The sequence below is a fragment of the Gavialis gangeticus genome, unplaced genomic scaffold (assembly GCF_001723915.1).
Source record: "Gavialis gangeticus isolate Ggan-Ray unplaced genomic scaffold, GavGan_comp1, whole genome shotgun sequence".
NCBI lineage: Eukaryota > Metazoa > Chordata > Crocodylia > Gavialidae > Gavialis > Gavialis gangeticus.
In genome coordinates this window covers 19,034,255-19,048,349 of record NW_017729006.1, presented here as the reverse complement: position 1 = coordinate 19,048,349, position 14,095 = coordinate 19,034,255, and the positions used below count along the sequence as shown (strand labels likewise).

Here is a 14,095-nt window from a genome sequence, read left to right as displayed (position 1 = left end):
AAAAAAAAAAAAAAAAAAAAGTGGTAAGTGCTGGAGTATTTGTTTCCCCACACACATACAGTAATAATTTCTTTCAGGTTTTTTAGTTTTAAAATCACTTAAACTAGGCAATGGCATTAGGAAACTATTACAAGCCTGTCTGATATTGTCAGCAAACCCAGCTGCAGTATCAACTTCACGGGCTGGATTCAATGAATGCTCACTATTCAGACCAGATAGTAGTTTTTCTCCTGAAAAGTGAGGTGGTTATTCTTCTAAAAGAGATACTAGAAATTAAAACACTTGCAGACAGCTTCCTAATCAATTCCCAAGAGGCTCATTCTTTTTCAAGTCATAGATGTCATAGAGAAGTAGGGCTGGAAGGAACCTCCAGAGGTCTTGTAGTCCAACCCCCGGCCTGAGGCAGACCATCCCTATCCAAACCATCCCATACAACCATAGTCTAAGGGCTACAAGTGTTCTATCTGAAAAAGGGAAGGTTTTTTTTTTTTTTCTTTAAATCTGGATGCACACTGTGTGTTCCCAAGGGCAAGCTGCTGGCCAAGCACTTCTGGTGAGCATGATGGCTGCTATGAGCAGCAAATGCTACTGCAGGCAATGTGTTGAATTACAAAGGTCTTGTTTCCCCACCACAGATTCCCTATATTCCACATTGCATTCCTGCTTTGCAGGGAAAGAGGATATCTCAGAAGTGAAGAGGGTAGATGTCAGGAGCCCAGGAGGGGTACAGTAAACGCTGTTACACAGTGGATGTTCTATTCATGCCCTTAATGATGTGAGTTTCATCCTAAATGGGTGGGGATAAACTTTTTGGCAGGCACACCAGAAATTGACCTATGCCCTCCTAGGGTGCCATGCCAATCCCCTTCCTCTGAGTAATCTGCTGCTCTACTTTCTGCTCCCTACTTTGTACTCTCTGCCCAATCTCCTCTGCTTTCTACTACCTGCCATGTGTTCCCTGCCTGATCTCCTACTCTGCTTTCTGTCCTATTGGCTGTTGTGCTGCCTGTTCCCTACCTGATTTGCTGGATGCCATATACACTTGTGCTACAGGTTGGCCACCCTTGACCACAATAGTAACTACTGCCATTGCATTCCACATTGTGTTAGGTAGCACTGACAAAACCTAAGTCTATGCCATGCAACAGGGTTCCACTTCACTCCTGACTTCCCACAGTGAGAATATTTGGAGGGGAGATTTACTGTGCTGGCCTCCAAATTAACTTCAAATTTCATCCTTACTCCTAATAGGGATCTACAATTAAGAGACACTGCATGCATTATATACAATACATCTTTATAGGCATAGAAAGGTACTGGATATTATGTGCACCCTGCACTGCATCACACAGCATCTATATTTGTCTGTAATGAATGGTTCATGCACACACTTACATGGGTGCACGTGTACTGCATGTATACCCATGCATGCACATTTTTACTTGTATACACATCTTTGTTATGTAATAATGAAAAAAGGTGTTTGTAAAAAAAACCCAAACACTTAAGTGTGCTCAAAAGAAATTTCAACAGAACCTAGTGATGCCAATTCTAATTGTGTCCATTCAGAGCTCAGTTTAACAACCAATGCAATATAAGAAAAAGATTTTGATGTTACATGCAAAAGATTAGTGACCCAATTATATAGTTTTTAGGAATAAGTAAAATGTTTCTTACTGGAATTCTGCAGAGTACCATCTCAATCTCGCTCCCATTTGAAGAGTTTTGCTCTATTTCCTGAAAATCTGTTATCTGGAAGCTAATTTATTTATTCCAGTTCAGATATTTATATTACAACATCAAAACAGTTAAAATATGTAAAAACAAAACCAAAAAAACTTGCCCCCACTCCCTAAAAAGAAATGAGTCAGCTTGGGCATTACCCAAAATACCTGGCTAGCATTTCCAACTATCTAAACCAGCCAGAGTGACAAACCTTTTGGCTTTAGACTTTATTTATCCTAAATATTATGCGATAGAAAACAGCCTATGTAGTTGTGTAGTTCAGTTTTCTTTTTTAAATGTATGTTACTGTTCTTTAAAAATTGCCATAGGCATCTGACCCTATAAAGGCTATGCTTAATTCTAGAATATTACTGATGGACACTTGGAACCTGACTTGTAAAAGGAGAAAATCTAGGATTTAGAGTGACAAACCAATATATATATAAAAACCTTTTGTATGGTTGGGTCTGATGAAAAGCACAGAATGGACATGCCTACATGAGACACTTACTGTGCACCTAACTAATTATAGTAAACATCTCGGTGTCTATATGAGCACCCCTCTGCTGCATTTTTTTTTTTCATGCACAGAAGCGCATACAAGTCCTACTATGCTGCAGAGTTCTTCATACACAGCAGTGCATATGTAGATGCTGATGGCACTGGCTGGGGTATGACGGTGCTTCAGTCCGGGGGCTGCCTGCCAGCTAGCCCCTTGCTGAAGCACGCTTGTGTCCCAGCCAGCCCTTCTGCAGCACATTGAGCCTGGTCAGAGCAGCCCCACACTGGCAAGGTGACCCCCACCCTCCCAAGTCCCCTACTAGCCAGGGATGCTGCAACATGGCTCAATGTGCTGCAGTCCAGGCACATGTGTAAATCTTTGCTCCGCACTTTATGCTCTCAGGAGCTTCCCAGAGCAATAAGCTCTGCAGTTTATTGCTTCATGTTAATGGCACATGTAGACTCACCCAATGATCTCTAGTTTACTTCCCTTTCAAGCCCAGTACCAGTCATGTTCTCCCCATTTTAGATAAACCTGTACCTCTTGGGTCTGTTTAGGATGGCAGAATTCTCTTTTGCCTCATATACTTTTGCATTGCTCAGAAAGGTGCAACTTCCTCCTCATACAAGACAGTGTTGCTTTTAAATTACATAAAAATGGTAAAATGAAGGTTCTGAACAATATAAGAAGGCTCTAGAGATACCTTCCCTCCAGTACATCAGTTATTTTCAGACTTAATAGTTAGAAAACTCTATCAATTTAGCTGTATATAGAGTGAATATTTTTCATTGCTATGAGTGGTTAATATGGATATTTGTTGTTATGGTTTATGTGGAAGGTCACTATTTGCAGCGAGAACAGGGGGGGGGGGGGGAGTTCTCTTAAGAAGGTCGATTTAGGAGCTAGCTTCTTTCCAAAAATGACCACAATTTGAAAGCTGGAATGTTTGAGGTTCATTTGTTTAGTAAGTGTATATACTTCATCATGCTTCAGGAATCTGGAGGAAGGTAACTAAGATGACCACTATTTCGATGCTAACAAATTCAGTTGACTGAACAAAACCACCAGGCCATTCAATTAAATAATCCTAAAGCCTTTTTAGCATGCATCCGGCAGTTGGGTGGATGAAACGCACTGTGGCCATCACATCAGTGATGCAAAAATTTAAAATTCTCAAAGGAGCATTTTCCAAGGCAGACCATAATTAGTCCAGAGGAGCCATTAGTGCCCACTGGATCATTGATCTGCAAGCTCAGAAGTTTCTTAAGTAGACCCTGATCTAAGACATGGTTTCCAGTTTTCTACTGTGCCAAGAAACCACTCTCATCACTCCATAATTACATACTTTGAATTAAATGTGTGAATTTCATGGCTTCTAACATTAGTCAAACACACTCTTATGTGGTTAAATGTTTGACATTTTGGTCTAAGTAAATGACTAAAATCTGCTGGGTTTTTTTATTTCAGTTTATATTTACTCTCCTACCCTCTGCAATCATTGGCAAAGTGGTTTAAGTGGGGGGGGTTTTTTGTTTTCTTTTTTTTTTGGTTTTTTTGACAACTCATTTGCATCTGTGACAAACTACCCAATTATAAAAGCCAAGAGGCAATAGGTGCTCCTTTAAAATATAAAACCCCATAAGCAAGAAAGCAGATTGGGATTACTTTCTTAAATTTTTACACATTTTAAAGACTGCCAGACCTGTTCCAATTAAGCACTAACATGGGTCTGGTCCTGTTCCCACTGAAGTTAATGGGAAATTTGTCATAGACCTCAATGGTAACAGGTTTAAACTCATTTTCATAATTACAGTGTTACTGCACTTGGATTTAAAATGTAGCCACAGAAATGTAAATTTTCATGTGTTTGGATAAATGCAAATTGAATTGATATTCTACAATTCTTTCATTGCTAATTACATGGTGCTAATGAGACAGAAAAAGACTCTTCCTTTTTAAAGTACAGGGGTTTGATTTATTACAGAAAATGTTGGCTTTAGCATCCCATTACTTTAATTATGTTGCCACCCTAAAGATATCTTTGCCTTTATGACAACAGCAAGGATCATCAGTCTAGTTTAACACTGTATAATGTTGAGAGCTATGGAGACACTTGGCTATGGAGACACTTGAGATCAGTTGTTCCCCAAACCCACAGTTTGTGAGCAATATGTATTCCCCTGAAGCTCTTCTATGTTGGCTGTGTGTATAGTAAATTAGAAAAGACAAAGCTGAGGTTGGTGGGAACAACCCAGTATGGGAGTGCCTACAGCAAATGGTTAAATTGTTGCTGATGGGCCAGCAAAGGTTCAGAACCAAGACACTGAGTCAGCAAAAGTTTCTCAAAAGTAAGAGAGAAAGCAGGGCAGGGACTAACTCATTCAGAACTGTAGGGCATTTTTACATTTGGTTGGGGAAGCATGGGGGGGTGCCTTAAATGAGTATTTTTAATTAACCACCCACGCGTCATATTTCGGTATCCCCCATACTGAAAAATGGCAGCAGGGAGTTTTGAACTAAAGCTTATTGAACCACCATTTTTTGGTTCAGGGGTGCTCATACACATGATGACAAGAGTCTGCTGGTGCATGTTTATTTCTGTGCTCCAGCAGACTCGATTTTTAATCGAGCCCTTGGAGACTAACCCTTAGAAACTAACTCATTCAAAAATGCATATGCTTTCTTAGGCAACAGCCAGCTTCATCTGATGCTATGGCAAAGTAGTCTCTAAGGAAGTGGTTCTCAATCTTTTGAGATTCAAGGCACTACTCATTAGTCTCATTGCACCCCTCAGAAAATGCCAGGTCTTGGTTTTTCACTTCTTTTTGGCTACAAAAAAATAATAGAACAATTCTTCTGTTGCAAAGAACTCAGAACACAACAGATCAGAATGTTTTTAACACCATAAATTCCTATTTGAAATCTCTGAGTTTATTTTGTGAATCGTGTTTGCAAACCTAACAGTGTTAATATTGCACGACACCTGTAGGCACCTTTTGAAAGGATCTCTGGGTACTGTGGCAACCTGGTTAAGAATCACTTCTCTGAGATCACCCTGTCCTGCCTTCTTCCTGATTTCAGGCTAATACTGCTAAGTACTTCCCTCAAAGTATTAGTATTGATAGTTTTCCAAACAAATAGCTCTGTCTATAACTTCTGGCCAGACTGTTCTCACATTCAAATGTGTTCCTAGCTCTTCTGCCAAACTCATATGCTTTAACTCCATCCCACTCATATTAAAGATATGTCTACTCATGTTTAGTTCAACTTGTAACTCTTCAAGCAACCCTAAGGAATCACCATGAAATCCATCTCTCAGATATGAGCCTGCTCTCAAAGAAAATTAGCTCATTGCCAGAATATTATTCATAATGCCTAACAAACAAGAGGGAGATGTTGTAGATGGTATAAAGCAGTGTTTCTCAACCCATGGTACGCATACCCCTGGAGGTACGCAAGACACGGGCAGAGGGTATGTGGGTGCTGCATTTTGGTCTTTGCCTTCTCAAGCCAGAAGATCTGGCCACCACCCCTCCTCCCATGTCTGGTGCACCAGGGCTTTCACTCCCCAGCATCAGTGTGCCGAGGGATAGGGAGGGAGGCCCCATGCAGGATGCATTGCCCTGGGCCGCATTGGAAAAAGTGGGACTTGGCTTGCGGCAGCAAAATTGGAAGTGCCACAGTGGGACTTCTGGTTTTGCTTTTGCTGCGTTGATTGGCACGGGGTACGTAAGGTACCAAAGGTTGAGAACCACTGGTGTAAAGCCCACTAGGCAAATGAGCTTGAGGTATCAGATCTTTTCTCAACACCCCATCCTCCACCCCTACTAGTCAGTCTCCTTCTCAACAGCCAGAAGCGAGGTCAAAAACATATCAAGTAAAGTTGCAGAAAAGACCCCCCAAACAGTTAATCTACAAGTGCAGACTTCATAACATGACAGTAATGCCTGGGCTGAGGGAAAGTCATAGTCAAACAAGAACCATAAAATGTACAATTTCAGAAAAACCTTCAGTTGTTGTGATTTTTCTTTTTGTATAAAAGCAAATAATTCTAAAGACATTGCCCCAATGTTTAGATTATTATCTAAGAAATTACTGCAGAGTATAGATAAAGTTGGTATAAATAAGACTACTCAACCCATTGTACACACAAACCTGTGACAAATGCAAAAATCAAGGTGGTAACCAAGTGAATCCTAAAATTAAGCTGACTCATTCTTTACCTATCACCTCTAATCAATTAGGCCCGACTGGAAGGATCTCCATTATGGGAAACAGGGTACAGAGCATTGACCCAACACACAGGATAAACGACAGAGACTACATGGGTTGGATGGATTTTGGACGCCGCAGTGCTGAAGAGTATGAGTACTCCTCCTAAATAAATCAAAATATCACCAAAAAAAAAAATCATCTCATCACCATTTCTGTACAGAAGAAAAAAATTAATTTGTTGTCCTCTACAAATTAGTGTTTTAAAATATATTATGTACTTGATGTAAATTTGTCTGTAAAACTATTCAATGCAATATATACATATGCAGAACTTTCAAGAACTATTTTCTTTCTTCTATGGGTTATTGTTCACTGATCTTATATTAAAATGATTTCACTTATCTTCTCTTGTTCTGTCACCACAAATGCTGCAGGTCTTACAATAAACTAAAGCATGGAAATGCATTCACTCTGCAATGTACATATATTACATCTGTTAAACAGTTAGACTAATGAAGAATCACTTTTTAAAATAAATTTTGTAGTAGTCTCATTGGCCGTGACAAGAGAACTTGCCCAAGTATCAGCATGGTAGCCCAATGGTGCGGCACAACATCACGTATCTTCATGATTACTTCAGTTTCAAAACAAATTCACATGTTTGTAGTGAGTAGTAAACAGTACTAAATCTTTAAAAAAATTACATTTAACCTTTTTGGCTCAATTATTTTCTACTGTGAACAAACTGTTCTGCTAACAGCTATGAATCATGGAATAAACAGAACATTCCTTGCCTTGTGGTAAGTTATAGATTTGTTTTGGGTTTATGAAGTAAACTTTGTAAATATAGCATGGGATTTTTTTTTTGAGAAAGAAGGGAAGTGTTATGTAGTTTGTAACAGAACAGATATAATCTGCCACGTATTAGAATTTTATCCCATTTACTTCACACATGAGGTGCTCTTCTGCAGCAGAAGCATTACCTGTAAAAGAAAAAGACAGATAGACATTCATTTAAATATACTTCTAAGGCTAATTTTTCTTGGTGAATTCTCAGTTGGTCTAATAAAAGGTATCATCTCTGAACCGAGAGTTCTAGATGTTTGCACTGCTAAGGCTAGCAAATTTGACATGTTTCTAACCAGGGACAGCAAGACAGAAAAAAATATAAATTATATATATAACTCCTAACCTTAACGAGAAGCCAGTTGGCTGTTTGTGCTCTGAGACCTCATTTGGCAGAAACTCTCAAGTGACCTAAAAATATCCTCTTTGATCTGTAGGAAGAACATGAACGTAAAGCTCAAGTTATGTACAGTGTTTTCATTTGGGTTTAAAATGAAGATCCTTCCCACAAGGCTGGAAGCTTCCTAATTTAATTAATCAGACTTTTAAGTAAAATGAAATGAAGCTTCAGTATGAATGAAAGTGGTTCTACAGGTATTTGATTGGCTTCCCAACCCTCGGCCTCTTTCAGCATCTACAAAGTACACCCCCAGTCTTCTCCAGGAAAATCGAAGTTTCAGTGTGCTGTGTAGAGCCCGCTGAGGTTCCCAGAATCCCTTTACTTGCATATCTAACATCTATTCATGAGCAAACATCAGATTTCAAAGACCAGTAAATGTCTTGGCTGTGACCTGGGTGGAATTTTTTTCACTGCATTTTTATGAAGGAAAAAATCTGATCTTCTTAGTCATGGCAGCAATTGCTTGCTCATAGAAGATGAAAATATAAAGTGAGTGACATGGTTCATAGCTATTAAAACACATAGCTAGGAGATACGGGAACTAGAATTCAAAATGACTCACCAGTTAAGCACATGATTACAGGGATAGCCCCTAGGCTTCCTTTGTGTTTCTATCATCCCAACTGAACTTCCAGGTAAAATAAAAAAAATACCCTCAAAAAATTAAGCTTGCATCTGAAGTGAGGTTTACTGTGTAAGAAATGCAAACAATGGACCAACCAACCAAACCAATACCTAAAACTGACAACATTCAACTTGGTAACTGTGTTGCTTTTCTGAGAAAAAGGAATATTGTAAAAAGGGCAGTTACAGGGTACTCTGAACAGTAATTTCAGGGTGCTCTGAATGGACATTGTAATATATGTATGTACATGGATGGATACATACAGTGGATGTATTGGATGAAATCCTGGCTCCAGTAGGTTCAATGTCAAAACTCTCTATGACCTCATGCAATTTCCAGATCAAATGTTCCAATTTACAAGTCGAAAGATGATGTTTCAGAGCCCCTACATCCACATTTATCTAATAATCTGAAAATCAAGTTTTGAGGGATTTTTTCCTATGTTTTTCACACATCACCTTTCACAATAATGCAAATTCTGCAGTTGGAACTGAGGTGGTATTTTGCACCCCATGCATGAGATAAAATAAAATCCAGTTCACTCTTCTACACAAATGTTCTCATCTCTCCAGAGTGAACGGTAGGAAAACCTGAGCTGAACTTACTGGAAGCAAATATGCTAGAGCAGAAGGTGCCATTTTTGCTCAATAGTTTTTCTCAGTATAAAGTCTGCTAATGCCTACTTCTTTATTGCCTCACTGGCTTGGGCTTTGAGTTGTTATACAAATCAATGCAAAGTGCTTGTAACTGTATATCAAAGTATTGAGACATTTCTATCAAAGCAGAATGCAGTCGCATTTTACATCCAGTTTGGCTAAATGTAAATGACTGAGCCAGATGTAGGGCAGTTTCTCATACTGAAGCTCCTCATACTGACCCCATATGTGCTCCATATATTATTATCTGCAGTAGGTAAAAGGGGGAGTCATACAATTCAACACACATCGATTTGGCAGGCGGTTTAATCCACCAGCTGGTGGATGCCACTTGAAGAATACAGCAAATCATTACAATTAAGGCCAGTACATCAATACTGAGCTGATGTAATCAGGATTTAAGAAGCAGAAATAACCTCAGCACACAATATGTGACATGGAGGAGAAACCCAGATGAATTTAGCTTACTCTCCACCTAGGTCTTTGGAATAGAAAGGGGTTGCATGCTCTGAGTGGGTATGTATTCCAAAGGATGAGCAACGCTGGGCTAATTAGGTCCAGACATTTCCATTGTACTAGTAAAATAAGTGAATTTGGCAACAAAAAAAATTGAAGACAGGTAATTTTTAAGGCCTATTGAAAAGCTACAGCTATCCCCTGCAAACACCACTGAGGCTACTATAATATACTAGATAGATTCCTGCTTGAAAATGGTGGGCAAGGTTGGGCTCAGTTCTCTGCTGGAGCACAGAAAGAAAGAAAAGTGCAAGTGACCTGGCCCATTTTGGCCAACTGCGCCCAGACTGCACACAGCATGATCTTTGTGTTCATGTACAAGGATGATACAGGCTAATGACAGCAGAAGATTTTCCTAGGAGTTCCAGGCAAACCTAATGTAGCACCCAGGATGCTGTCCAAATGCAGAGACAAAAGACACTTCACCCTTTTCAGTGGTCATGGTGTAGGCTGCCCTTATCAAAGCAATACTTCCAGGAGGTACTGTTTCTCAGACCTAAAGTGAAATCTTTAGTCAAGTATTATCAAAAACATCTTTATGACCATTTACATTTTTACTGTGCAAAAAGCTATTGGGAAGGATAGCTCTGTGGATAATCACCTGGATATTGGTTTTAATACAAATAACAAATTCCACTACAAAATTATCCCAAAACAAAATAAAACATTTTTTTAAAATCAACTGGCAATTTGTGTCAGAAATCAACTCAGTTTTTGACCAAAACCACCCAATTGTGTCAAATAGTTTCAGCCAATTCTACCTGTAACTAGTCAGACAACCAATACACAGTAGATGGCAGTGTAGTGACTCATAATGTCTCTACAACATCTATTGACATTTCTTACCTTGACAAAATCCATGCTTTTTGTCCAGTTGCTGATTTCAAACCCTGAAATCCCACCTGTCTTTGACCAGTTTCTGTCCTAGCCCCTAGGCCTAGGCTATCTTAGTCTTGTTTCAAGCTAGTGGTTCCCTCCATATTGCCTATTCAAACTCCTGCCTCCAGTTTCACTCTGTTTTCTCCTCATCCTTATTGGACTTCTGTCGACTTGACTTGACTCCTTATTCTTGACTGCCTCCCACAACCCACAGACAAGAGTCCTGATGCATCCAGTTTTAACAAACAATGACATTAGTGTCAGTCAAAACATTTTGAGAAATGTTCCTGCCAAAAAATGAAATTTCATTAAAAATTAAAATTTTCTTTGGGGAAAAGTAGTATCCAACTTTCATTTTTTTTTATTAAAATGAAGCATTTTAAGCAAAATGTGGGTCGGTCTTCTGGCACAGATTTTGAAAACTAAAACAGTAATAATGTTTTTCCTTTCAGTTTTAGGGGATATGGGAGATCCAACTTTGTTTACTTTACCCAATCTTTTATAGTGGAAATAAATCAGTACAAATTGAGAAGACAGTGTTTTGTTTTGTTCCTGTTATTTTCTTTTTTCCCTTCACTTTTTCCTAGGGAGAGGGTAAAATTTAAAACTATCTTAACTCCATTTTTTCCCTTCAAAATCATTCAAAAAGCCAAATGGTGTGAATGCTTGTGAACCTTTACACTTCAGGGTTAGGGAGAGAAGTTACACATAAACCAGTTTAAGTGGTCAGAAACTGGTTTACATCTGTAACAGAACATAAGTTCAGTTCACATAAACCAGTGTGAAAATGGCTGAAATTGGTTTAACATAAACCTGATTGAATGTAGTATCAGACTTAACTGATTTGGGTTAAACTGGTTTATGAAATTTCTGTCCCAGACCCCTTCCTGGTTCAAGTTAAATCAGAGCACCCCAGAATCCCAGCATGCTGTCCAGCCCTAGGCTGGGATGTGCTATCGACTCCAGACAGCATGGCTGGCGCTGCCCCTCTGCTCTCTAGCTGGAGCAGTAAGAGCTGGCTGACAAAGTGCTGTGGGGGCAGTGGGGAAAAAATCCAGCTGGGGATACAGCTCAGTCTGCAGGGGAGGACTGTCCCCCAGGCAAACCCTGGCTGGAGCTGGGGCTAGGGCCGGGGCCAGGGAAGGGGGTTAAATACCCCTTCCCCTGCTCAAATTCACTGCTGGCTGCAACTGTGGACTACAAATCTCAGAGGTACCTGGAAGCAGGAAGAGGAAGTGATAAGCAACCCTGCAGAGTCCTGCAGCTGTAATTCTGGACTGCAAATCCCAGAGACTTCAGGGGTAGCAGGAAGAAGTGAACACACAGCCAAAGAACCATGCTCTAGCATGCCCTGGCTTCTGGCCTGAGCCAGAGGGCATATGGCCACTGGGTGCATTTCCTGAATCAAATGTAAATGTCTGTTCACTTCTGTTTCAATTTCATTTGTGCAGTTTAGACTAACCAGCAAAGACTGAATCAATTAAGCCTAAGGGCTTTCTGACTGTCTGTACCTAGCTTAAATGCTGAAGTCTGCAAGTAAGAGAGGAACAGTAGAATAAACCTTGGTTCTGCCCTGTTCATACTCCCTTGCAGCATCTGTTCTCTGCCACTGTGTGGCACAGGAGACTGGGCAAAATACTTTGACCCAGGAAATGGCACTTTTTATGTTTTAACAGTAAAGGCTGGCACTGACTGGGGACTTTCATACGTGGGATTTTTGATTCTTGGTTTAATTCCTCAGCTACCTACAAGGTTGGCAAAGAAGATATGCAGTCAGCTCTGCATCCTGTATTCCTTTCAACCATAAAGTTCCTTTTCTGTGAACAAAGGGACCTAACTCTCTTTGCAATAAATAGAAGCTCAACACTACTGAGGATCCGGGCTATCTTAGCCACCTACCAACTTCTCAGGCACCATTCATGGGTACCAAAAAAGAAGGAAACCCCAAACACACAAAAATCACTGAACTTGTTTCTTGGTGAACATTTGCTAATTTTATACCAGGGAAATAAAATATAGCAATTTCCTTCTTGCTAAAGCATGTCTTGCATGTCTCAGAAAACCAGTAAAAATAAGGAAAACAAAAAACCAAACTAAAAATCCCAAAGGCTATAAAGATGTTTTTTTTTCCTTTGGGAACCCACCAAAATGTAACACTGTTGCAAAAGTGTGACATTTGTGCACAATTACTCCCAAATTTTTGACTCTGTGGGGAAGCTGGCAAAATTTGCCATATCCACCAACTTGACTAATTTTGAAACAGTCTCAGTCCTAATCAAAACAGGCAAGTAGAATACAAAAAGCACTGAAGTGCTTGAAACGGCTCAGCGGGAGTCTAAATGAGGAATTAAAACAATATATCAAAATCACTAATGCATTGCTTAATTTGGTGCCATTTTATATCTTGAAGTGTCATAGATACAGAAGGGAACCCAGCATTCATGGGGCCAGGAAAACGGGTTTAGGAAGGGAAAGGGAAAGAGAGGCTTTCTGACTTTTAAAACATTAATTATAAAAAAAAATTATAAACAAAAAGGGAAAGTGAAAAAGGGTGTGGCTCCCCGGAGGGCCAAGCATGAAATGCTTGTCAGTAACAAAACACCCATATCACCAGAGCCTGATCCTTCATGGGGTTACACATTTAGGACTAGCCATCCACCTTAGCAGAGTACTTCCTTGATGGCCCAGAATGATACACATGATACTGGCACACAGTTTATTGCAAAATAAATATCCAAACTGAAATACGACACAGGCCCAAAACAGGAAATGGAAAAGTTGTAAGGCATCATCAGACCTGGCCCCTACAAGCTGATTTCTGCAGCTTTTCAGGGTTGCTATCTTGGCCTGGCCTAGCAGAAAAATTGGCCAGACAGATCAACATTCCCCTCAGCCACTCCTTATGGGATAGACCAAATGTGTGCAGTCTCAGAGAAGTTGAAAGAAGGTGCTGAGGCAGCAAAGAGCAGCTGCAGCCAGGGGCAGATCAGGAAAGCGCATACTAGGCATCACCTAGGCGCCAAGTCTCTCAGCCTTGTCCACTCAGGCTGGCGGAGTAATTCAGAGACTGAAATCTAGGCACTTGAGGAATATTTTATCTAATGTAAGACACCTATGGAATTTAGAGCTAGGGACAGACATTACACATAAACTGGTTCAAGCGATCAGAAAGTGGTTTAAACCTGAAAGAGAACAGAAGCTCAGTGCACATAAACCAGTTTCAAAATGGCTGAAACTGGTTTAAGATAAACCTGGTTGAATGTAGTATCAAGTTTGTGAAACTTCTGTCTCAGACCCCTTCCTGGTTCAAGTTAAATCAGAGCCCCCCAGAATCCCAGCATGCTGTCCAGCCCTAGGCTGAGCTGTGCGGTCAGCTCCAGAGAGCAGGGCTGGCCCTGCCCCTCTGCTCTCTAGCTGGAGCAGTAAGGGCTGGCTGACAAGGGGTAGAGGGGCAAGCCCAGCTGGGGATGCAACCCAGTCTATAGTAGGGGGCCTGCCCACTCCCTCCACACAAACCTTGGTTGGGGTTTGGGGCCAGGAAGGGGGTTAAACACCCCTTCCCCTGCTCAAACTTAAAGCTGGCTGCAACTGTGGACAACAAATCCCAGAGGCACCTGAAAGCAGGAAGTGATGAGCAACCTGGCAGAGTCCTGTTGCTCTGGTTTTGGACTTCAAATCCCAGAGACCTCTGGGACAGCAGGAAGAGGAAGTGAGCACACAGCCAGAGAGCT

At 40.5% G+C, this 14,095-nt stretch overlaps 1 protein-coding gene across 2 annotated transcripts in view; it reads left to right on the top strand.

Moving 5' to 3' along the window:
- CCK (cholecystokinin) overlaps nt 1-7,236 on the top strand; it is a 10,011-nt gene extending 2,775 nt beyond the window's left edge. For both annotated transcript variants that reach the window (XM_019508910.1, XM_019508909.1), the window contains exon 3: nt 6,472-7,236. In XM_019508910.1, the coding sequence (XP_019364455.1) occupies nt 6,472-6,608 (137 nt within the window). In that variant the 3' untranslated portion in view covers nt 6,609-7,236. The remainder of the gene's footprint in view (nt 1-6,471) is intronic.
- Nucleotides 7,237-14,095: the final 6,859 nt, after the last annotated feature.